This window comes from Thamnophis sirtalis, unplaced genomic scaffold (assembly GCF_051295495.1).
Source record: "Thamnophis sirtalis isolate CommonGarterSnake01/CBP01778 unplaced genomic scaffold, rThaSir2_p1.2 scaffold_1, whole genome shotgun sequence".
NCBI classification, from domain to species: domain Eukaryota; kingdom Metazoa; phylum Chordata; class Lepidosauria; order Squamata; family Natricidae; genus Thamnophis; species Thamnophis sirtalis.
The window spans coordinates 154,917,877-154,940,715 of record NW_028261381.1 but is presented as its reverse complement, the minus strand read 5'-3'; the positions used below and the strand labels follow the sequence as shown (position 1 = coordinate 154,940,715).

The 22,839-nt window shown below is 42.1% G+C and overlaps 1 protein-coding gene across 1 annotated transcript in view; it reads left to right on the top strand.

Moving 5' to 3' along the window:
* Positions 1-22,839, top strand: part of TXNDC16 (thioredoxin domain containing 16) — a 62,041-nt gene that overhangs the window by 17,439 nt on the left and 21,763 nt on the right. The window contains exons 7-15 of the mRNA XM_087728447.1: positions 125-246; positions 2,069-2,156; positions 2,750-2,906; positions 7,791-7,957; positions 11,632-11,692; positions 12,585-12,744; positions 14,858-15,004; positions 18,141-18,200; positions 21,009-21,177. Of these exons, the coding sequence (XP_087584573.1) occupies positions 125-246; positions 2,069-2,156; positions 2,750-2,906; positions 7,791-7,957; positions 11,632-11,692; positions 12,585-12,744; positions 14,858-15,004; positions 18,141-18,200; positions 21,009-21,177 (1,131 nt within the window). The remainder of the gene's footprint in view (positions 1-124; positions 247-2,068; positions 2,157-2,749; positions 2,907-7,790; positions 7,958-11,631; positions 11,693-12,584; positions 12,745-14,857; positions 15,005-18,140; positions 18,201-21,008; positions 21,178-22,839) is intronic.

The following is a 22,839-nucleotide window of genomic DNA, read 5'->3' as shown; positions in this document are numbered from 1 at the left end:
AAATTACAGTAATATAATGGGCATTGTGTTATAGGCCTCTTTTAAACCCTTCTACTTAAGAGTTTTAAGTGGTTGTTTTATTGCTGAGGGTCTTCACATGTTGGTTATCCTGTTTTCTTGCCAGTGCTCTCCTCTTCAATGAAGTGAAATATGTTTCAACACTGATGGACCTTCAGCGTTTAGAAGACTCTTTGAAGGGTCAGTCCGATCTTGCTTTCGCATATGTGCAAGCAGTTGGGACAGCAGGTAATCCTACTGCTCTGGTATCCATTCCCAAAGCTTTCTATCATTTGTGGGCTGCTGCTTTTGTGATATGTTTTGCTTTGAACTAACATGCCACTATACTGCTAAATGTTTTCTATTTTTAGTGCTGTCTTAATAGTTTTCTCTTGTATTTTGAACTGTGTAATCTCTCTCTATGTGTGCTTGTGTGTGTGTGTGTGTGTGTGTGTGTGTGTGTGTGTATGTATGTTCCAGCATAACTCTGGAACGCCTCAAGCAATTTCAACCAAACTTGGTACACAGATGACTTACTCTCTGGGAAAATAAATACTGTGTGAGTAAGACATCCGTAACACCCCTCAGGATGTGTGTTCTGTTAAGATACAGCCTATTGTGCCTTAAAATGGCTCCTACTATACTGCTGTAAAATGGCTTCTACTGTATAGCACAGTGGAGTTGCCATGGTAATGGCTTCACAGTACTCCACAAGGGGGCTCCCTCTGGTAAGGGGGAAAATCCAACATTAGAAATTACGTTTGATCCGGATATTTTCCCCCTCTAAATAAATACTCGGGGAAACGCCGGGTTAGCAGCTAGTATGTAGATAAATGAAAGGTAAACGATACACATTATGTCTGTTTGTACACGCCATGAAAACGAATAGCTTTTGACATCAGTAGATTTTGCCTGGAGTTTGCAAAGCCAGGATTAAGTTGGTTTAGGACAGGAGTGAGTTTGTAAAGTTTTCCACCCAAAGGAGTAGACTTGGCCTTTGGAGTGGTGCACTGAAGATCTGTAATGGTATGTGGGAATGATCTTGGGTGACAGAAGGAAGAGCCACAGACTGAACAACAGGTGCTTAAAAGGTATTTTAGCCCAGAGAAGGAGGAGGGGGTGTGTGGGAAGCATTTCAGAAGAAATCCTGCCTAGAGAGTAAAAGGAAAGGAGGGGAGAAGTGCCTTTGGACCTGCAAGATTCTGTTAATGGAACTTTACAATAAAAAATAGAGGTGTTTCATTTCTGGAGTACAGGTAGTCCTCGCCTTACAATAGTTCATTTAGTGACTGTTTGAAGTTACAACAGAACTGGAAAAGTGACTTATGACCATTTTTCACACTTGAGACTGTTGTAGCATCTCCATGGTCATCTGCTCAAAATACAGACACTTGGCAACTGACTCATATTTATGACGGTTGCGGTGTCCCAGGATCATGTGATCACTTCTGGACACCTTCTGACAAGCAAAGTCAATGGGAAGCCAGATTCACTTAACAATCTTGTTACTAACTTAACAACTGTAGTGATTTACTTAATAACTATGGCAAGAGAGGTTATAAAATGGGGCAAAACTCAGTTAACAAACTTAGCAACAAAGGGTTTGGGCTCAATTGTGGTCTTGAATCGAGGACTACCTCAGAGTTCTAAAAAACACCCTCCAAAGTTAATTTCAAATTTGAATGAAATTAAATGCAAAACAATCAACCAAGGGAACAACTTGCCTTCGGAAGTTGTGGGAGCTTCATCGCTTGGGACTTTCAAGAAGAGATTGGACTGCCATTTGTCAGAAATGGTGTAGGGTCTCCTGCTTGGGCAGGGGATTGGACTAGATAACCTACAAGATCCCAACTCCTTCCAACTCTGTTAATCTGTAAATTGCAGTTTCTATTGCATCCCTAATGCTCAATATTGTTTTTTCTAAGTTTAAAAAACCACTAAGCAGTGGCTGTTTTTGAAAAGGCTCAGACATCCAAAGGCTGTACATTTCTGGATGAAAAGGAAAGGGGAGTCAGAAAGACAAGATTTAGTCATCTAGAGGAATTGGTGAATAAATATTTTCTCTTTCTAGAGCACCGAGTCTTCATGGAGGCTGCATTTGTTTATGGCTCAGTGAAGTTTGCCTTAACTACTGAAGTGGCAGTTCTGAAGAGCATTCGGTATGCATTTCTCTAAGAGTATAAGAGCCCAACTGCATCAAACCAAAGTCTTCCGGCTAACATTAAATGTCACACCCACTGACCAATGAAGATGATAGCTTCATCCTCTTAAGATGCAATGATTTCTGCTTTGGTTACTGCCATGGCTGGATTTAGAGCACCAACTAAGTAAAGGCAGCGATGCTAAGAAGGGAGTGACAGGAAGTAACTGGGCTCCAGTTTTGTGGATCTGTTAAAAATGTGGGTGTCAATTAATCCGTGGACTGGCACCCGTCTGGGGTTGCCAGAAACTGCTCAAACAAGTGAAGCCCCATCCACGGGATGCAGGCAGCACATGAAATCACTCCCCCTCCTGTCCGCAAAAAACCCTCTCTCCACAGAACCGGTCCCTGGTGCTCAAAAGGGGCCGCTGAATTAAGGAGTTGAGGCTTTGATACAGGTAGCTATTTGGACCAGGTGTCAAAAATGACCCTTCATGTATGATAGAAGGCTTATTTTTTGTTTGCCTTCCATCCTGTACATAGCGTAGCCAGGGGTTGGGATGTGTCAAACAAAGCCAGCTCATTTTGGGGTTTGTGTTTTTCTACTTCCAGCAGTGACGAGCCAGAGGTGCCGTCTTCAAAACTCTTCTTTTGCCACTGTAAAGTGGCCATGGATCCTGAACAGCCATGCCGCAGGACTCTGATGGAAGAGCCATTGACTACGTTAAGCATCCACAAGTTCCTGAAGCTGATGGGGGAACCTCTGGTGGTAGGTGAACAGCCACGACTCCTTTCTGACGTTCCTCTTGTGCTCAGAATTCCCTTCAAAGTATATCAGGGCAGAATTGCATCAGGTGGGGCTAGTGGAATCACGGCAAATGTTGAAGGAACTGGAGAAGATCCTATTTGTTTCTTTTTTTCTTTTCTTTTTTAAGAAAAAGGAAATTGAAAGTATGTGCAACACAGTACAGGTAGTCCTCAACTTACAACTGGGCACTTACTGACCATTTTTATTTATTTGTTTTGTATGCCGCCCACTCCCGAAGGACTCCGGGCAGCTCACAATAGACAAGGGAAGGGGGAAGACTAGACAAAGACAACACTTTAAAAAAAAAAACCGCATCATTCACAATTTCCGCGGGGCTGGATGTTTCACAGCCCCCCCGGCCTGCTGGAGCAGCCAGGACTTGGTGGCTTTGTGGAAAGCCAGGAGGGTCGTAAGGGTCCGGATCTCGACAGGGAGATCATTCAAGAGGGCTGGAGCTGCAACAGAGAAGGCTCTCCCCCGGGGGGTCGCCAGCCAACATTGGCTGGCGGATGGAATCCAGAGGAGACCTAACCTGTGAGATCTGATTGGTCTATGGGAGGTAATCGGCAGGAGGCGGTCTCTCAGGTATTTGAAGTTACAATCCGATTATGACAGGTACCTTCCCCACCCCTGTTCTGACCCAGCTCCCCAAATACGACAAACCCTCTGAAGTGAACGCAAAGATTTTTTTAATTAGGACTGCCGGCAGCCCCGTTTCTCACCGCAGGCTAAAAGGTCCAGCCGGCTGGAAGATGAATAGCTAGCTATCTGCCACATTTATTCATCTCTGCCCCCTGCATTTTATCCCTAGATGGTGGGGCTTCACTAGCAGCGGTGGCTCTTCCCAGGGATCAGCCCACGGATTTCCACTGCTCTCCTCTCTTCTGCATTCTGCGCATCCACACATCAGACATTGGGCCCAGCTGTTCGTCTTCTTCCTCATCAGCCACTTCCAGACCTGGGGGCTGTTGACTCTCCATCTGAGGGCTGACGGATGGCCCAGACTCCTCCTCTGTCTCTCTCTCTCTCTTTGTCAGCTCCACTCCCTCTTCCCCCTCTGAGCTCTCAGGTTGCCTTGATGCTGACCCTGATTTCCACGCCTTCTCCTCCTCCTCCTCCTCCTCCTCCTCCTCCTCCTCCTCCTCCTCCTCCTCCTCCTCCTCCTCCTCCTCCTCCTCTTCCTCCTCCTCCTCCTCCTCTGATTCAGCTGCTGGAGGGGCCAGCGGCTGACAGGCCACAGCGCTCCCTGTGGTTAAGTGACAGTGCTTTGGGCACTCAGTAATATGGCCACATTTTTGGACATTTGCAGCATTTCGTGGTTGTGGGACTGTATTTTATGATGGTTTTGGCCAGAACTGGAAGTTACTTCCAATTTTTAGCAAAGGTGCCCCAGAGCGAACCATGGGTTTGCTTAACAACTGCTGTGCTCATTTTATGACTGTCGTGTCTGCTGAATGACCACTGAGCACAAGGTAATAAAATGGTGTCGGCCACTTGACTGATGTGCTTTACAATCATGACGATATACGATCATAACGGGCAGGCTCCATTATGGTCGTATGTCAAGGACTACGCTGCAGTTGTTTTTAGCCCATATTGCAGGTATAGAAGTAAATAAATATATGCTCTTGCCTACATCGTTCCTAGTGTTTTGAAGCTGAGGAAAGCAAAACAAAGCACCGGTTGTCATTGTGACAATTATTCTGTGGTTATACATAGAAAAGGAGCTTTGTTGATTTTATCACTGAGCAGAAACAAATGATGTTTTACGCTATCTGTGCATGAAATGTTATTATCTGATCTCTCATAGCAAGGCATGATCAAGGAAGCAAGAAAGACAGGCTTCTAAAATGCCATGATTTGAGGTAGAAAGCAGAATTAGGCCATGGAAAGAAAAATCCATCTGGTTCAGTTTCAAGCTGGGAGAAAAAGCAGCTGGAAATAACATGGAGGCTGATTGGGAAGTTGGTTCATTGAACAGAACCACAAAGACAGTGCGCAGTTCTGGGTCAGCTGAACGAAGAGTTGACTGAGTGGATGGATCTTTATAGGTTTCCGGTGACTTTGAAGTTTTAACTGTTCTGGGGGTGGTGCAATGAAGAGGCTGGGCAATTCCTATTGTGGCTGATGGCTTTCGTCCTGTGTTGGATCTCGGGTGAGGAGCTGCTTTTAATCCTATCACTCTGATTTTGCTAGCTGTCAAACTTTGCTGCAAGCAATTTCGAAATATCCTGTCTTAAACGAATTTCTGCCTGCAGGGTTTGCTTTGCTTATGGATAGAGCTATCTAGATACTCGTTTTCTTCTTTCAATAAACTCTATATCTCTTTAAGTGCTGGCATCTGCTGTGGGCTATTAAGAAAGACTTTGGAGCTGCTTTCTGTCTTTAAGAGCATGTTTCTCCATTTCTCCTTTAGGGAAATAGAATATTCTGCCCTTTTAATATTTCCCAAAATATTTCATTCTTGTAGAAGGACGGGGGGGAAGCTCCCACAATGCAAACTGCAATAGGAACCTCTAGTCCCGTAATGGTGAACACGCGGAGCCATTTCTGAGGGCATGCGAGGCATTGCCCTGTCAGCTCCAGCGCACATACACCCGCTGGCCATCTGATTTTCAGCCTTGATTTTTGGCCGTTTTTTGCCCTACGGAGGCTTCAGGGAAGCCACCTGAAGACTCCAGAGGGCGAAAAGCCACCCAATGCGCAAACCTGAAATCCGTGCCCGAACTTTCGGTTTGTGTGTTCGGCTATTTTTCGCCCTCCAGAGGCTTCAGGGAAGCCACCTGAAGCCTCCAGAGGGAGAAAAACAGCCCAATGGGCAACCCAGAAGTCCATTCCCAAACTTCCGGTTTGCAAGTTGGGCCGTTTTTCACCCTCCCTAGGCTCCTAGAAAGCCTCTGGAGCCTGAGGAGAGTGAAAAGCGGACCTACTGGGCCCACCGGAAGTCAGAAAATGAGTCATTTCTGGCCTCCAGAGGACCTCTGGGGAGGTGGGAGAGGCCGTTTTCGCCTTTCCCAGGCTTCAAGAAAGGGGATGGTGGTGCCACATGCGCATGCGCAGGGGTCACAGTGCGGGGGGGGGCATTAAATTACGGGGTGGGCATGTGAGTGCCCGCGATAGTGCGTGCTTTTGGCACTAGAGACGAAAATGTTTCGCCATCACTGTTCCAGTCCCTTGTTTCAATTTCAGTCTTTCCCTAAGTAATAGCAAATTGGATTGAGATAAACTACTAATTCACCCCATTTCATCTTTGAACTTAATGGCTGGCATTCTTCCTAATTCTTTCTCAACCTCATCACAATCTTTCCCAATTACTGATAAATAATATTTTAATTGCTTATAATTAGCTGATCTTCTAAGTGAATGAACATAATCCCTTCCCAATGACAAAGGTACTATGCCAAGAGGGAAAGTATAAGTAAGAAGAAGAAATAAGAGCTTATCATCATCTGAAATAATACTCATGATGCCTTAAAGTATAATTATTCATTCCCTAAATTGACATTATTATGGCTAATACATGCCGGATAATTGAGAAAGTGAAAAAATACCTAAAAGAAATCAGTAAGTGCTTTATTGATTATAAAAAGACTTTCAATTGTGTCGATCGCATCAAGCTATCGAATGTGCTTCCAAAAATAGGAATCCCAGAATATCTCACTGTCCACCTGCAAAACTTATATACAGGTTAGGAAGCCATGGTATGGACAGAACATGGCAAGCTAGATTGGTTCCAGGTGGGCAAAGGAATGAGACAAGGCTGTATACTCTCCCTTTATTTATTCAATAGATAAATAGGTAGGTAGATAGGATGATAAAATAGATTAGATAGATTAGATCAGGGGTTGGCAACCTTAAACACGCAAAGAGCCACAAAGGTCCTAAATGGAAGCTCCCCCCCCCCCCCGTTCAATTCTGGAGCCAACCGGAAGTCCAGTTCCCCACCATAGAGTCTCCTCCTGGTGTGGTGTCCCTTTTCCTCTGCTGACTGGAAGTCCGGTTCCTCCATCATAGAATCTCATCCTAGCATGGCATCCTTTTTCCTCTACTTGTCCTAACCGAAAGCCCTATCGATTGTGGAGCCGACCAGCAACAGGGAGCCGCAGCAGAGGGATGAAAGAGCCACATGCAGCTCCAGAGCCGCGGGTTGCTGACCCCTGGATTAGATAGATAGATAGATATAGATACACACACTTCATTTAGTGACCATTCAAAGTTACAACAAAACTAAAAAAAGGGACTTATGACTATTTTTCACGCTTATGACCATTGCAGCATCCCTGTGATTATATGATCAAAATTTGGGTGTTTGGCTACTGTTTCATATTTATGATGGTTGCAATGTCCCGGGGTCATGTGATCACCTCTGGAGACCTTCTGACAAGCAAAGTCAATGGGAAACCAGATTCACTTAACAACCATGTTGGATGCTATTTGGAACCCGGACACTCAGCCTATATGCTAAAAATTTCTACCATTTTCTTTAAATAGTGGAATAAAATCATATTTTGGCCACATCAATGTCTAGCAGCACCAAGGTCCAAAATAATACAGTATCTATTATTTATTTATTTATTTATTTATTTATTTATTTATTTATTTATTTATTTATGAATTGACAACACTGCCTATTCACACATGGTGACTCAAGGCAGCTGACAGAACTTCTCAGGAAAAAAAAGTCTTGGCAAGGGAAGATACTTATTAGAAACTATCCACATAAAAAGCACTGCTATTGTGGTGGAGTTTGTCCTGCCCATTTATTTTTCTTCTGTGTCATATCTATTTGATGGTCCCCCTGCAGTGCCACTCAGCTGATCTTTTATGCTGGTGTTTCTTCTCCAGGTGGAGGTTGCAGAAGATCCCGAAAAGATTTCAACTACTCATCTCCAGCTTGGCCTACCTCTGATTTTCATTCTGAGCCAGGAAGAGACCCTGGAAGCGGACAAGAGGATTGCTGAATCTGTAGCCTGGCAGTTGCTGGGGAAAGCAGGACTTCTCCTTTTGTCAAGGTCCTTTGGAATTAAAAAGTGGGGAGGCAGAAGAGAGGGGAGAACTTATCTCACCATTGTTCTTATCTCAGTGTAATTCTTGAGGTTGGAAATTTCCAAAGATTCACAGCAAGTGTCAGGGGCATCTGCATGGGGCCCCAAAAATCATGGAGGCATGTCTATGGAGATTTTCAATCGTGCACGTCATGGTTATCCCAAAGCATTCTCAAAAAGTAACTGGACTTTGTTTTACCTCGAAGACGTTTTGCTTCTCATCTAAAATGCATGCAAAGAAGCTTCTTCCAAAATGGAAGAAGTTTCTTCTAAAATGGAAGCAGCTCTTGGATGAGAAGTGAAACATCTTTAAGGGAAAACGAAGTCCAGTTGCCTTTTGAAAATGTACCTTTGAGATAACCATCTCCATATCTCCATAGACTTGCGTCCATGATGGACTCAGGCAAATGCTACTGCATAATTGAAGCACCAATTAAATTGAAGCTCCAGTTGAAGCTCCTCATTAAAAGGGGGAGACAGTTTATGTCCATGTGGTGCATCCCACACGCATGTAATAAGAATTTGAGCTTTGATTGTGACTGCCCACCTTGATAGTTTTGACCCCCAACTTTTCCAACCTCCAAAGATATCCCTAGGAAGATTTAGCACAGGGTCTAAGGCAGTGGTGGGTTTCAAAAATTGTTCGAACCTACTCTGTGGGTGTGGCCTCCTTTGTGGGAATGGCTTGCTGCCCATGTGACCGGATGGGAGTGGCTTGCCGCCCATGTGACCGGATATGAAGATGCTGACGACACTTGTCAGAACCACCTTAAATTACCTCACACACAGTACCAGCATGCATCAGAATATGATGTCAACTTGTTTTTTAAAAGGCATTTTTGGTTTGCGTTAAAACAACTTCAACACACGCAATGTTCTGATTGTACCACAAACGCAGTAGTCATCCTTACCTTTCACAGAGGCACTGACTTTTATAAATATGAGCATGATAGTGTAGAATAATCATATCCAAGAACCAGTGGTGGGTTTCAAAATTTTTTGGAACCTCTTCTGTAGGCGTGGCCTGCTTTCCAGGTCCACTGGTGGAACCTCTTCTAACCGGTTCGGTAGATTTGACGAACCGGTTCTACCGAATAGGTGCGAACTGGTAGGAACCCACCTCTGGTCTAAGGTTGAAGCCTATCCTTTTGCTTTGGACAATGTTTCTCAACCTTAGCAACTTTTAAGTTGTGTGAACTTCAACTCTCAGAATCTACACATCTTAAAGTTGCCAAGGCTAAAAAAAGGCTTAAGAAATTAACTGGGGTGCCTGAATCTTAATTGCATCCCTTCCCAAACGGATGTCTGCATGAAATGTTTGATTGTAGTTCTCATTCCTAGCCAATAGGATTGAGTTGACTGAAACAGGCTAGAGGTGGGCAGGTATTCCTGCAGTAATGCTCATTCCTGTGATTAAACAATGCAAGATCTTGTCAGGGCAGATAGGAAAGAGCAAGCATGAGTTCCCAACATGAGAACCCTGCTGAAATAAATAAGAGATGAATTCTGCAAGAGCTGAATATACTTGCTTATCTTTCATAATTTGATCAGTTTGCAGTTAAGCCGGGAGAGGAGAATGAGCTATTATTCAAACCATTAGCTTATTGAAATTTTATTTGCGGCTGTCAGTCTTCACTAACCATTGGTTATATGATCAAAAGCCTTTAAACCTCTGAATATTTGCTATAAGAAAAGAAAAGTTTGTATTGAAATGTGCACTCATACCATTTGGGCCTCTGTGGCTTCTGCTTGTGAAATAATTCTAACATCATGTGGATTTATAACTGGCCAGAAGTTGTTGAGCTACAACTTCCAGCACCCCTTACCATGACGTCCCAAGACTGCTGGAGTTGCATCCCACTTCTGGGATGGCAGAACTTGCCCATGGAAGGCTAGCTGCAATATGGCAAGAAATACCAGGTGGCGCTACAGTACAGCTTTTTAAACTTTAATTTACAAAACTTTGGCAAAATGGGTTGTTTTGTAAGGAACCTAAAAGATATATAAACGTAGCTGCACTGGGCAGAATCCACATCTGCTTTTCTTTCTAATTTCAATTTAGTGAGAGGTCATATATCTTGGTGTGTTTGTGTGTGTGTGTAATGGCAGGCATAAGACTTTGCTGGAACCATCTTTCCAAAAGTAATGGGAAGGGTCAGGACACACAGTAAACTTTATTTTGCTTGGCTTTAAATCAAAGCAAAATAATTAATATGATCATTCCACAATAATTCATGCAAGGAAGGATGTAGGGATGGTGGTAAATAGGCATCTGAACCCAAAGAAGAGAAAGTTTCAGCTTCTTCTTCCATGTGATTCTGTGACTTTCACACCGGTGTTTTACTAATGTTAATATTTTCTTGTGCTCTATTATGTATATGCAGTTGTCTGTCTAATGTGCAATTTGATCCCCAAACACTGCTCGAAGGAAGCAAGTAAAAGCAATATGAAACAATCCTTTTTATAAAGCAGATAACCCTGGATGCCATGACTGGAATTCCCAATGAAGTCTGTGGCTGGGTACCTTTTGCTATCTCTGCATACATGTGTAATAGCCAAGGAGGGAGCTTCCATATAGTTTGCTAAGAGTTTTGTTGGGAATACTGTTGGCAGAACCAAAGGCACTGGAGGTGTACCTGGACTCATGAGAATTTGGTCTCAGACCCAAGAGGAAATTTGTCACAGTGAAAGAACATTTGGATAAATGAGAGAAATTAGAGATTAAGGACAAGTGGATTGAGAGAGACAGTCAAGCAAAATAACTTAAAGGGTTTTCACAGAGAAGAGGGGGTTGACTTATTCTCCAAAGCACCTGAGGGTAGGATAAGGAGCAATAGCTGGAAGCTCATCAAAGGGAGATCCAACCTGGAACTAAGGATAAATTTCTTGACATTGGAAACAGTTAATCAATAGAACAGCTTGCCTCCCATAGCTGCGGGTGCTCCATTGCTGAAGGTCTTCAAGAAAACATTGGACAACCATTTGTCTGGGATGGTAAGAGGACTCCTGCCTTGGACAGGGATATGGACTCAAAGACTTCCAAAGTCCCTTTCACCTCTATGCTTCTATGCCTAATTAGGGCAAAAAGAAGCTGAATTTCATGAATTTTAACAGACTGGTTAATACTTTGGTTGCATTTGTAGATAAGACCATCACTTTCTCCCTTATATCTATAAAAATGGATAATAGCAATAGCACTTAGATTTATATATCACTTTACAGTGCTTTTTCAGCCCTCTCTAAGCGGTTTACAGTGTCAGTCTATTGCCCCCAACAATCTGGGTCCTCATTTTACCCACCTTGGAAGAATGGAAGGCTGAGTCAACCTTGAGCCTGGTGGGATTCAAACTGCCAAATTGCAGGCAGCTGGTGATCAGCAGAAGTATCCTGCAGTACTGCATTCTAACCACTGTGCCACTGCGGCTCAGCACATGGGGGCAAAATATGTTTCATTTAATCTCTCTGAGATGCTAATTGTTTTTCATGGAGTGTTTTCATTTGTTTTTATACAGAGAAGTTTTGAATAATTTGAACACAAACCTGTGGTCTGAATACAACATTTTTCACTTATCTCTCTGAAACTATTACAAAAATCAAATTCTCTACTGTAATTCATAACTTAAATTCTTATATCTTCAAAGGAATTCTGTTGGTCTGGATGTTTCTTCCCGATATAATGTGGCTATCAAGACAGTTGAGGAGGTAAGTGGTCATAGTTGTTATTTTGGACTGACTTCTTAATTTATTGTGCAATCCTAGGCTTGTCTGCGGGAAAGGAAATGCTCCTGATTACTTCCAGAATTATGCACATACAATTTGCTGCTTTAGCTGTTCTGTGTTATAGAGTGTATAACAGGGTTCTACCACAAAACCGCGGATGACAAAATCGCGGTCGACGAAAGCACGTATGTGACGTCATCACAGCGCGACGAAAAAGATCGAAAAAGATCGAAAAATGTAAAAATAAAGCTAAAACCTTCCCCTAACCCCCCCAAACCTAACCCTAAACCTAACCCTAAACCTAACCCTTAACCTAACCCTAAACCTAACCCTAAACCTAACCCTTAACGTAACGAAAAACCTAATGCTAACCCTTAACCTAACGCTAAACGTAACACTAATGCTCTAATCCTAACCCTAACCCTTAACCTAACCCTAACCCTAACCCTTAACCTAACGCTTACCTTTATGTGAATCGGCTTGCTGTAATTTAATTTTTATTTCAATTTTTCGATCTTTTTCGTCGCGTTGTGATGACGTCACATACGCGATTTCGTCGACCGCGCTTTTGTGGAACGCGCTTTTGACGGGTCACGGTATAACAGTAATGTATTTTTTATTGGCGATGATAACCTTGGAATATTTCCAGACAGCTTTTAACGATGTCAGTCAAAATGCATCTGAGAGATGGAGATTTGATCTGAAGATCAATATTCAATAATGGAAACCCCATTTGTTTATAAGGACTATAGTGATTTCCATGCCTTACTTCAGTGCCCTTCTGAGTGTGTGGTGTGCTGAACAATTGAGTTACCAGTTGAAATCTGGACTGTCCTATTTTGGGCCACATTTTTGGATATTTGCATTTCTGCAGGATATGCCCGTTAAATACCTCACATTGAAAGATGCCGATGAAATCGTAGCATTGGTGAGAAATGGCGAGCAGAGCAATCCTAGTCTGGATGATAAGGCAGAAGAGGTTTATGAAGAGGAGGAGGAAGAGGAGGGAGTGGAGAATGAGAACAATGAACAAGGTAATTAAGATTCCTCAGAAATGTCTTTGACCTGTTAAGTTTTCACAAATTTGTTTCTTTGCTTTCCAATTAAAAGAATGGTTAAAAAACCCATTCTTCTCATTGTCTGATATACATTTCATTGAGGGGGTCTTTGGTGTCCTCTGATAAGGTTGTTTTCTTGAAGATGTTTCATTACCCAAACTAGGTATATCATCTGCATATTAAAGATCATCTGATGTCATCTGCTAGCACTGATGATGTTACCTAGTTTGGGTATTGAAGCATCTGCAAGAAAACAGCCAAGCTCAGAGAGCACCAGGGATCCCTCATTTCAACCTTCAGCTACAAGTACTCTCCTTCATTGGCAACACCTATCATTGCCATCCTTCTATAGCTTGATAGTTGAACTAGCATACTCCAAATGCTAGTTTTGACAAAAAAAATCTTTCCTGCTAGCCTGCATGGATTCCATATTCACCAGAGATAAGCAAATTATTTGCACAATTGTTTTACAGTCACCTGTTTTCTACATATTATTGTATATTGGCCCAGCTAGAGGGCAGCATATAACCAATCTTGGCTGGTTGCTAAAAGCTAACCAGGGCCGATACTGGCATCAGAGGCCACCAGCAGTGGCAGTGCCCTTGCTGGAAAGCAATTTCCAAATCATTTATTCCCCAGAATTCCCTTGAATTCTTCATAGGGCTTGGAGATGAAAATAAACATGATAAGTGACTTTGTTAGTAAAGGTACCCATCAGTAGTGCAAAAATATGTTGTTGGTTTTTTTACTCTGGGTTCATAATCTCCTGCAGGGAAGAAGGATGTTCGGGAGCAAATTCAGCAGATTGCCTTGTAGAAAATGGACATTTTATGACAGGGTCATTTTGTGTCTACAAAGCCTTTCCCCAGACAGTCATTATTTTTAAGCATATATCCTATAGGCTTGCTTATCCCAAAAGATTGTGGAGGCTCTTTTGTCCCTCTTAAGTAGCCCAACTGGATTCTCAAAATTTTAGCAAGAGGGAAGGCAATCAACTCATGATCTCTTCTGATATTCCTCCTTTTTAATAATTCTTGACTATTCTTTGAGCGACATCCTTTCTTTTGCGATAGTCTTAAAGAGGCTTTCCTACTGGGCAGTCTTTTGCCTCTGATTTTGCTGACGAAAGTCCAGTGGCCTCTTTTTAGCTTGGCTGACCAAAAGTTAAAAGTCAGAGATTGGCATTGCTCTACTTGCCCGAATTCAGAGGAATCCTATTGCTGTTCCCCAAAAGTTGCCATTCTTTTTCTTCTTGTTTTTGTGACCCCCCTTTTTTTGGAAGATCTCTTTGAATAATCAAGTGGCGACAGAAGCAGGGACAAGGAGCAGTCTTGCCCATTTGTGTTGCCTTTTCCTGCTAGGCCCAAATCATAGAGTTGAACTACTGTTCCCTAGGAGGAGGGCTAGTTGTCAGAGTTTTGGCAGCTTGACTAGTATTATGTGATAAACCCAGGAGCAATAACACAGCACACACAGCCTTAAGACAACAGTGATTTATCTACAAATACATACAGGCAAACACGTGCAGGAGATAAAATCCCTTACCATTCACTACAGACACAAGGAGAGAACTGAATACACGCTGAGAGAGAGAAAATCCCTCTAATTGCCACCTATATATAGACTCCTCTTAAAACAGTAAATGACTTGTGTGGACCCCACCAGAGTCTTAAAGAGGCAATACCATCGCTGCAATAAATCAGCCACATTGCATTAGCTTACTGATTACATCTTACAACTTTACATAAGCTGGCAGCTATTAAATCCTCAGTACCTTGACATAAGGGATGCTGGGAGTTAAGTTCAACAATATCCAGGCAACCCCAACCTCAAGAAGGAAGGGGCAAGTGAAGAGGCAATGATTGTGATGGGGAAGAACAGGAGGCAGTTTGGGAGGAAGTAGATTACGAATTTCGTACTAAGAAACCTACAAAACCTGAAGCAAGTGATGGCTGCCAAGAAGACAGTTCCATTTTCCATTTCCTACGCCATTTTTTCCCCCTCGGGGTGTATTCAGACCAATGATAATATAAGCACCTTTTCTCCACTCCGTCCCTCTTGTAAATTAGAATGTGCATCTGCTTTTCAGAAATTCAGGATGATGAGGTGGTGGAATCAGCCGTCAGAGATCGGAAGCGTGAACTCCCCCTGAAACACATCCATACCCTGACAGAAGAATCCTTCCTCTCAATTCTGGCAGAGACCAACCACACAGCAGTGCTCTTCTATGCCAGCTGTAAGTCATACGTTGCAAGGTGTTGTGCAGTGATTTTGGTGCCTTCTGTTGGCTGTTGGCTCTTTAGAATTTAAGCTTTTTTTAAAGTATTTAGGTTGCTTGCTTTTCCATTGCAAGTTTGTGGGGCTGTTGTGGCATTATTGGAGCACATTGATGTACAACGCCCATGATTCATGCTCTTGTGAGATGAGCGGTCATACAAATATGATAGGTGAGGCTGTTTGTGATGGATGTGATGTGTACCAGTGGAGGAGAGTTTCGGCAACACTTTTTCAGGGACGAGGCAGTAAATCTTACAAGAGAAACACCCAGGTCAAGATACTGTACAGTCCTCAGCTGGTGGAGGATTTGGGGGGGGGGGAGAAATGCATGGTAGCCACACCCTAGAATCTCCCAGGCTATACCTAGTAAGTTAGAAAGTTATAGCTTTAGTTTAGCAAGAGTCTGTCCGCCAGGTATGAGGAAATATAGGATTGAACCCTACTGGTTTCAGTGGGGCAATTTTGGGCTTGGGTATGACATAGTTCTTCAGAATTATGCTGGAAACCTCTGGTAGAAAGCCCAAATTAGAGCAGGATTTCACTGCCAAAAGAGGAGAATCAGTATAGAGTGAATGTTAAGATATTGGATTACAATTGGGGAAACCCAGTTTCGCATCTACCTTTGGATAGGGGAGTTTACCAGGTGACCCTGCGTCAATCACTGTCTTTGAGTACCATGAAGACTTGCTGTTGGAAAACTTGGAAGTGCTATGAACGCTGTGTTCAGTTCTTGGATGAAGATGGGATATAAACCTGTCAAATAAATAATAATAATTGGAAACGTTTAAATGAAGAACAGTAATCTGCGGAATATAAATTGGTTATGAAACCTTTTATGTTCGTTGGCGGTTATCCCTAAAAGACTATGTCCTGTGGTACATTAAGAGGAAAGGCTTTATAGAAACATATGTGGCTCAGGGAAACAGGATGCTGAGTTTATTGGAACTTTATTAGGATCCAGCAGGGTCCTTGTTTACTTGAGGCTGATCCTGCCTTTCGGTCCAAAAGAATCCCAGAAGTGTTATAAAATAGATAAAATGCAAGTGTATTGGCCCTATCTCCTGGCATTGCTCTTGGGTTACATATCCTTCCATCTATCCTGCCTCATTCCACCGAAATACGTTTTTATGAGCTCTTTGCTGCAGTTCCAGTCTTATGAGTACTGGCAGTTGGGCAATCTTCTAGTTGAGTTGCATGTTCTGTTCTGATTAGTTGGGCTTCTCACTCTCACAGGACAAAACAGCAGAAGCCAAAGACAAGCCTGTTCATTCATTGAAAATGTATCCTGTTTTACTATTAAAGAGAAATAATTTTAAAAAGGAAAAAAACAATAACATAACATTAAAATTAATTAAGAAATGAAAATTGGACAAAAATATATTCTCTGAAAATGGACAAGGCAAGAAACAAATGCATATCCTGAGAGAAATAATTTCGTAGCTTGGTTTAACCACCAGGAAAAGGTCCTCTTTGACATACCAAAGTGGAGAATGGAGGAGAACCCCTCAAAAAAGGATGCTCCCCCCCCCCACTCCCAAACCTTATAGCCACTCCAGAAGGATAATGTGATTGATGGTATAAGTCAGCCCTCTGAAGTAAACCAGAATAAGAAATCAAAGCTATGCATGCAAAAATAACTTTTATAAAATGTTATAGTACCAATAGCACTTAGATTTATATACCACGTCACAGTGCTTTATAGCCCTCTTTAAGCGGCTTACAGAGTCAGCATATTGCCCCCAACCATCTGGGTCCTCATTTTACCGACCTCAGCAGTCAACTGACTGAGTCAATTTTGAGCCTGGTGAGATTTGAACTGCCAAATTGCAGGCAGCCGGCAGTCAGCAAAAATAGCCTGCAGTACTGCACTCTAACCACTGTGCCACCGAGGCTTACAGTAACAAGAGTCTTGCAAGTCTAAATGTCCTTTGCCTTTCCCCCCTTTTAGCTTTGTGAAGTATACTGTACTATATTGTATCATTCATTCATTCATTCATTCATTCATTCATTCATTCATTCATTCATTCATTCATTCCCCACCTTTATTATAATCATAAATAACTCATAGCCACCAACATACCTGCTATTCCTCCATCTTCCTATTTTCCCCACAGCAAGAAGTATCATATGAGATCAGTTGGACTGAGAGAAAATGGCCCAAAGTAATCCAGCTGGCTTTCATGCCTAAGGCTGGATTAGAACTCACTGTCACCTGGCGTTTCATCCCTCAGAGTTCTTTAGGAGAACCAAGGTGCAACTTGAGATCTATGCACATGGAGAAGCCAGATAAAAGTTATCAATCCAGAGTCTCACCCATCTGCCCATTCCAGCCAGTGGCTAAGACCTTAGTTGAATTGCCCACCAGATCTTCAGGGAAAATCCCAAACCTCTTAATGGAACCCAACTGGGTCCATCAGTCTAGGTGTTTGGGGTTTAGAGCTATATAGTTTGTCCATTAGCTATTTAAGGCTGGGGATTAATAGGTAACGATAAATGTTCCCCTTGCATATATGTGCTAGTCGTTCCCGACTCTAGGGGGCGGTGCTCATCTCCGTTTCAAAGCGAAGAGCCAGCACTGTCCCAAGATGTCTCTGTGGTCATGTGGCCGGCATGACTAAATGCCGAAGGTACATGGAACGCTGTTACTTTCCCACCAAAGGTGGTCCCTATTTTTCTACTTGCATTTTTATGTGCTTTTAAACTGTTAGGTTGGCAGAAGCTGGGACAAGTAATGGGAGCTCACTCCGTTACGCGGCGCTAGAGATTCGAACTGCCGAACTGCCAACCTTTCTGATCAATAAGCTCAGCGTCTTAGTCCTTGAGCCACCGTGTCATTAATACGAATCCCTTAAATTGTGCCCAATAACTATTGGCAAATCTTTTCAGTACAGCCTCAAATCACTCTTGAATTTGTACCAGGTAGCACCTTATCTGTGCATTTGTTAGAATTCCTGAATACTTTGTCTTGTAGAAAACATGTTGCCAAAGGTTTCTTTTAATGTGGACTAGTATTCCTTCATGTCTTGAGTTTTGACAGACTCCACATGCTCTGGTATCTGAAAAATACTGGGTTACTTTTCCTGTCCTCATTATAGGGGAAGCTGTCTCTCTGGTGGTAATGCAGTCTTTCCTTGAAGTTGCTGCTCAGTTGAAAGGTATGGCTCAGTCAGTATGGTTGCTGTGGGCTGTCTATTTCTTTACATTTCATTTAATCCAAGCTCTTTGTTTCAAATGACTGATTCAGCATAAAGTTACTCTTGGTAAGTGGCAAAGCTGATGATGCCTAGTGGCAGAAAGGGAAAAGCAGATAGAGCTATAGAATTCCAAAGAAATATTTGTCCAACTTTTGCTTGAAAGCCTCCCATAAAGAAAAACACGTCATATTTCTGCCTTTCCCAGTTCGATGTCGTTCCAATGCTTTGAGAGAACACCATCATGTCAGGGTTCCAAATAGCATCTAAAAGTAAATCAGAGTCCAAGGCAGAGTATTGCTCAAAGTTCCAATTTATTAAGGGAGCCATGTTGGCACATCTGGGAAAACCCGAATCTGAAAGCTTCCTGGTTTTCCCACCCAGTTGAAACTTCAAGATCCTGCCCCCACACCCACAAGTCCATCGCATGGTCCAATCTTCCACTGCCATGCTGGCAGTTCCACCCATCCAATTCCGGTCAGGTGCAGAGGCGCAGAGACCTTGGTTTTCTAGAAAGAATTTTGTTATGGCTACGTAGCATCTAACTCTGTACAATCCCCCTCCCATTTTCCCACAATAGAAAAGGCATAGTAGAATAATAGAAAGTGTGGCAGGCCAAAGACCCAAAAGGAAAGATGGCTGCAGGCCTGACACTTCCTAACGTAGAATGTAAAAGTCTGGAAAAAATGGGAAAAAATAATGGAGGTGGCACTTTTTTTTTATCAAACAGAAATATTATGAAATGTTTCCAGTTGTATTTTTTCCTATTTTTTCCTATGTATTTTATACATAACATGTTTAAAAATAGTCTGTTTAGAAATAGGTTGGCTGGGAATTCTGACAGTAACACTCAAAGACATCTTTAGTCTTATCAAAGATGGTTTAGTCTTCAGGAACGACTTCCTTTTGGATTTGTTAAACAATAGTGGGTCATTTTCTGAACCAGTGTATTTTTATTATTCACTTCTCAGAATTCCACTGTCTTCTTTTTACATTCCCGGCAGACTTTGACGTCACTAGATGGAATTATAATGCACAGCTGAGAGTATGTCCTACTCTTTGACAATAGGCAGAGAAGCAGCAAGTAATATGGACACCCTGCCAACTCATCCCCTTAAAAAGCTGGACACAATAAACAGATGTGTGATCTGTTGCACTCAGTTGACCAATTTTACTTTTGAATGCAGCTGCAGCAGGAAAGGAGGGTGGTGGGGTAGGTAGGAAGCTTGGTCTCTTTTAAGGTATCCAGGAATCTAAAAGAGAAGAAATAGTAAAGCACCCACTTACTTACAAACACAGAATGACCAACGTTTAGGTGACACGCTTGCTTAGGAAGATAATCTGAACTACAACTTTGTCTACTGGGATGGTTGCTAAGTATCTGGCAAATGCCAAGGGGCACTTCTACAAATGCATCAAAATCTAATGTACTTTAATTTAAGCCACTTAAGAGATTGATCTGTTTTAAATGTTAAGGCATATGTCTCCCTGTGTGTCTTTATGTTTATTCCAGTATTTTACATTGATTTATAATGACTCCTTTTTCCTGGCATTAAATACTTTTGGCCAGGCTGGAAAAACAGCCATGCTATTGCTGAGTGATTTATAATAATGTAAGTCAACTTTCCAGTAGGCTTGACTATTGATTCGAAGAGTGGCATTTTTAAAAAGGTTGTAGTTTTAAATTTACTCAGTGGCTAGTCCTAGAATCTGTTATTAATTCTTGGGCTAAGCCTTAGAATAAATCAATACTTAAAACAATAAAGAATTGCCTTTGGCAGAATTTACTTCCTAATTCCCTTCTGCAGTTGCAGTTATTTCTTTTCTACCAAAGGCAGGCAGTCTTTGTTTCCCAGCTGCCATTACTTGATTTCAAATGATTGTCCAGCATGCCAAATCAGTTGGTCGGCCGGTCAGTCACTTTTGAAGACACCAAGAAATTTCTGTAATCATTTCCCAAAATCCATGAGGCCTTGTGAAAGAATGGCAGAAAAATACCCCACGATCTCATGCAAGCATAGCAAAATCTCACGATAACATAAAACATAGAATAATAGAGTTGAAAAGGACCTCAGAGGTCTTCTAGTCCAACACCCTGCTTGAGCAGGAGGCCCTATATCTGTGATGGCAAACCTATGACACACGTGTCCAAAGTGGCACATGAAGCCATGTCACCTGGCACGCACGGCCTTGCTTGTTTGCCTTCCAGGTTTCTGGTGCACATGCGCGCATGACAATCAGCTGTCCTTCTCCAGTGCAGCAGTGCCAAAAACTGGTGTGCACATGCACACCAGCCAGCTGATTGTCGGGTGTGCATGCAGGCCAGAACTCAGACGTTCAGAGTAAACTAAAGTATTTTACAATATGTAATAATACGTAACAGTATGTAGAATTTGATATCACTCATGGCAGTGAACCAAAATACTACTGACTCTATGATCTTCCAGGTTTAATTGTAGCACATGTGAAACAGTTATATTAAGAGTAACAGCAGGAAAGAGCCACTGTCTTCATACCTTTCTCATGGATGGTCTTTGATCTGACTCAGAAAATTCCTGTGATATTCCAACTAATATGTTTATTTTTGATGTATTAGAAAATCAGCTGAAGAATCAATGGATAAAAACGAGAGCAATTCCTCATAGAATAAAAATAGTTGATGGAGTAGATTCTAAGATTTTTTTTAAAAAAAAGTTTCATGAATTTTACACAAAGAGCCAGAAACATTTGTATCACTGCCCTTTTGTTGTTTCTTCCAAACATCTTCTCTAGGGACTCCTGAGATCTCACTTGCAAGGGTAAACTGCTGGGATTGGCCACACCTTTGCTTGCGGGAAAATGTCACCCAATTTCCTATCATGAAGATGTATACAAAAGAGGGGGCATGGCTGGCTTACTCTGGGATGTGGGAGACCAAAGAGATGATGAAGTTCATTGAATTGTAAGTATTATGTTGCTGGTTAAGAGCCACTTTAGGGTAAACATTCTAGATTCTGGTGTCCTCTGGATGTCTTTGGAGTTAAACTCTCATTATCTCAAGATTATATAAGGGACTTCCTGGGAGGAGCCTACTGGTGAAGGCAGCAAAAAATCAGCTGCCTCCGAATTCCTGGCTACGTACCTGTTTAGAGGATCTTCCATCTGACGTCTTATCAGGTTTTCTTATCCTTCAGGCAAGAGGGAAAGAAGAAACTGTTTTGCTGGCAAATGCTCTTCGATTTTTGCAGCTTTTGTGCTTGCAAGGAAAGGGGGGCGAGCCCAAGGCAGAACGGCTGTCCGTGCTGGGAATTTCAAACTGCCTTGTGCAGGACAAAGTAGGTCTCTCCCACTCTGCTCTAAGTTTTGTTTGATTTAATCTTATCACGAGCTGAATCCGTTTACTGCGAGGACAATAATTGCTTATCAACATTTTAGTTTCTTCTCTTTTTCTCCTCCGAAAAATTATTTACTCAGAGGCTTTTAAAATGGCGCCGAGCAGGCTGGTTTCTCCGGTAATAACGAACACTTTTTGCTAATCCTCAAAAGACTTCAAAAGAATTCAAAACAAAAGAGATAGCTTATCAAATGTTTTGGTTTCACAATAGAAGAATTTTACTCCTTCATTAACTTTGTTATTTGGAAGTTAAATGGTGATGAATCTGTTGAACGGTCTTGTTACAATGTTTACTCACTGAAAGTTTTGCCAAGCCTAAAACTTCAAAATAAAAGCCTCTTTACTTAAAGCTGCATATTTAGGCGATACAGTTTTATTAACTGCAGGCAGAAAAATTTTGAAATGGCCTCAAAACCAAATATTAACTTGAAGTCTTCACCCTCTACTTCCAGGGGTACACCCTCAGTGCCTGGCACAAAGCTGCAGCCTCCGCTTCCTACGCCCCCTGCTGGGGATGTATTAACGAAAGAATTTTTTCTGAGTAATCTAAACGAGGCTCTTAATGCACAGACAATTAAAATGGAAGATAAATTTAGAGATAATAGAGAGGAGAGAAAAGAGGAAATAAAAGAAATGAAAGAAGAAATTAAAAGTGAAATTAAAAGTGAAATAAAAGGACTTAAACAGGAGTTGTATGAGAAATTTGAGGCTAAGGTTGATAAAATTAGAGACGACATGCTGAGTCTTGTAACTGTATTAACAGAACATATTTCTGGAGTGGAAGATACTCTAGAGGTTCTTAATGATGCCAATGCTAACTTGACATTGAAAACAGAGGTGGTGGAACAAAAAGTGGAAAATGCTGAAAAAGAAATTATTATGATACAGTACCGACAAATGGAGCTTGCATTAAGAGTAAGGGGGCTGCGTGAGGAGAAACAGGAGAACCTGAAACAGATCCTATCGGAAGCTTTTGACCGCCTGATGGGAAGACCAGGGACCAACCAAGGCTGGCAAATTGACAAAGCTTACCGCGTTAACTCCTGGCTGGCAAAGCAGAAGCAGCTTCCTCGAGACATCGTTATATATTTTACTACAAGAGAGTTCAGAAATATGGTACTGCAAGCGTCTTATAACACTAAGCTTCAAATTGGCGGTCAAGACCTGGCTGTTTTGAAAGAGATACCACCTCAAATGTTAAGAGCCAGAAGAGACTACGCTTTTTTGGTC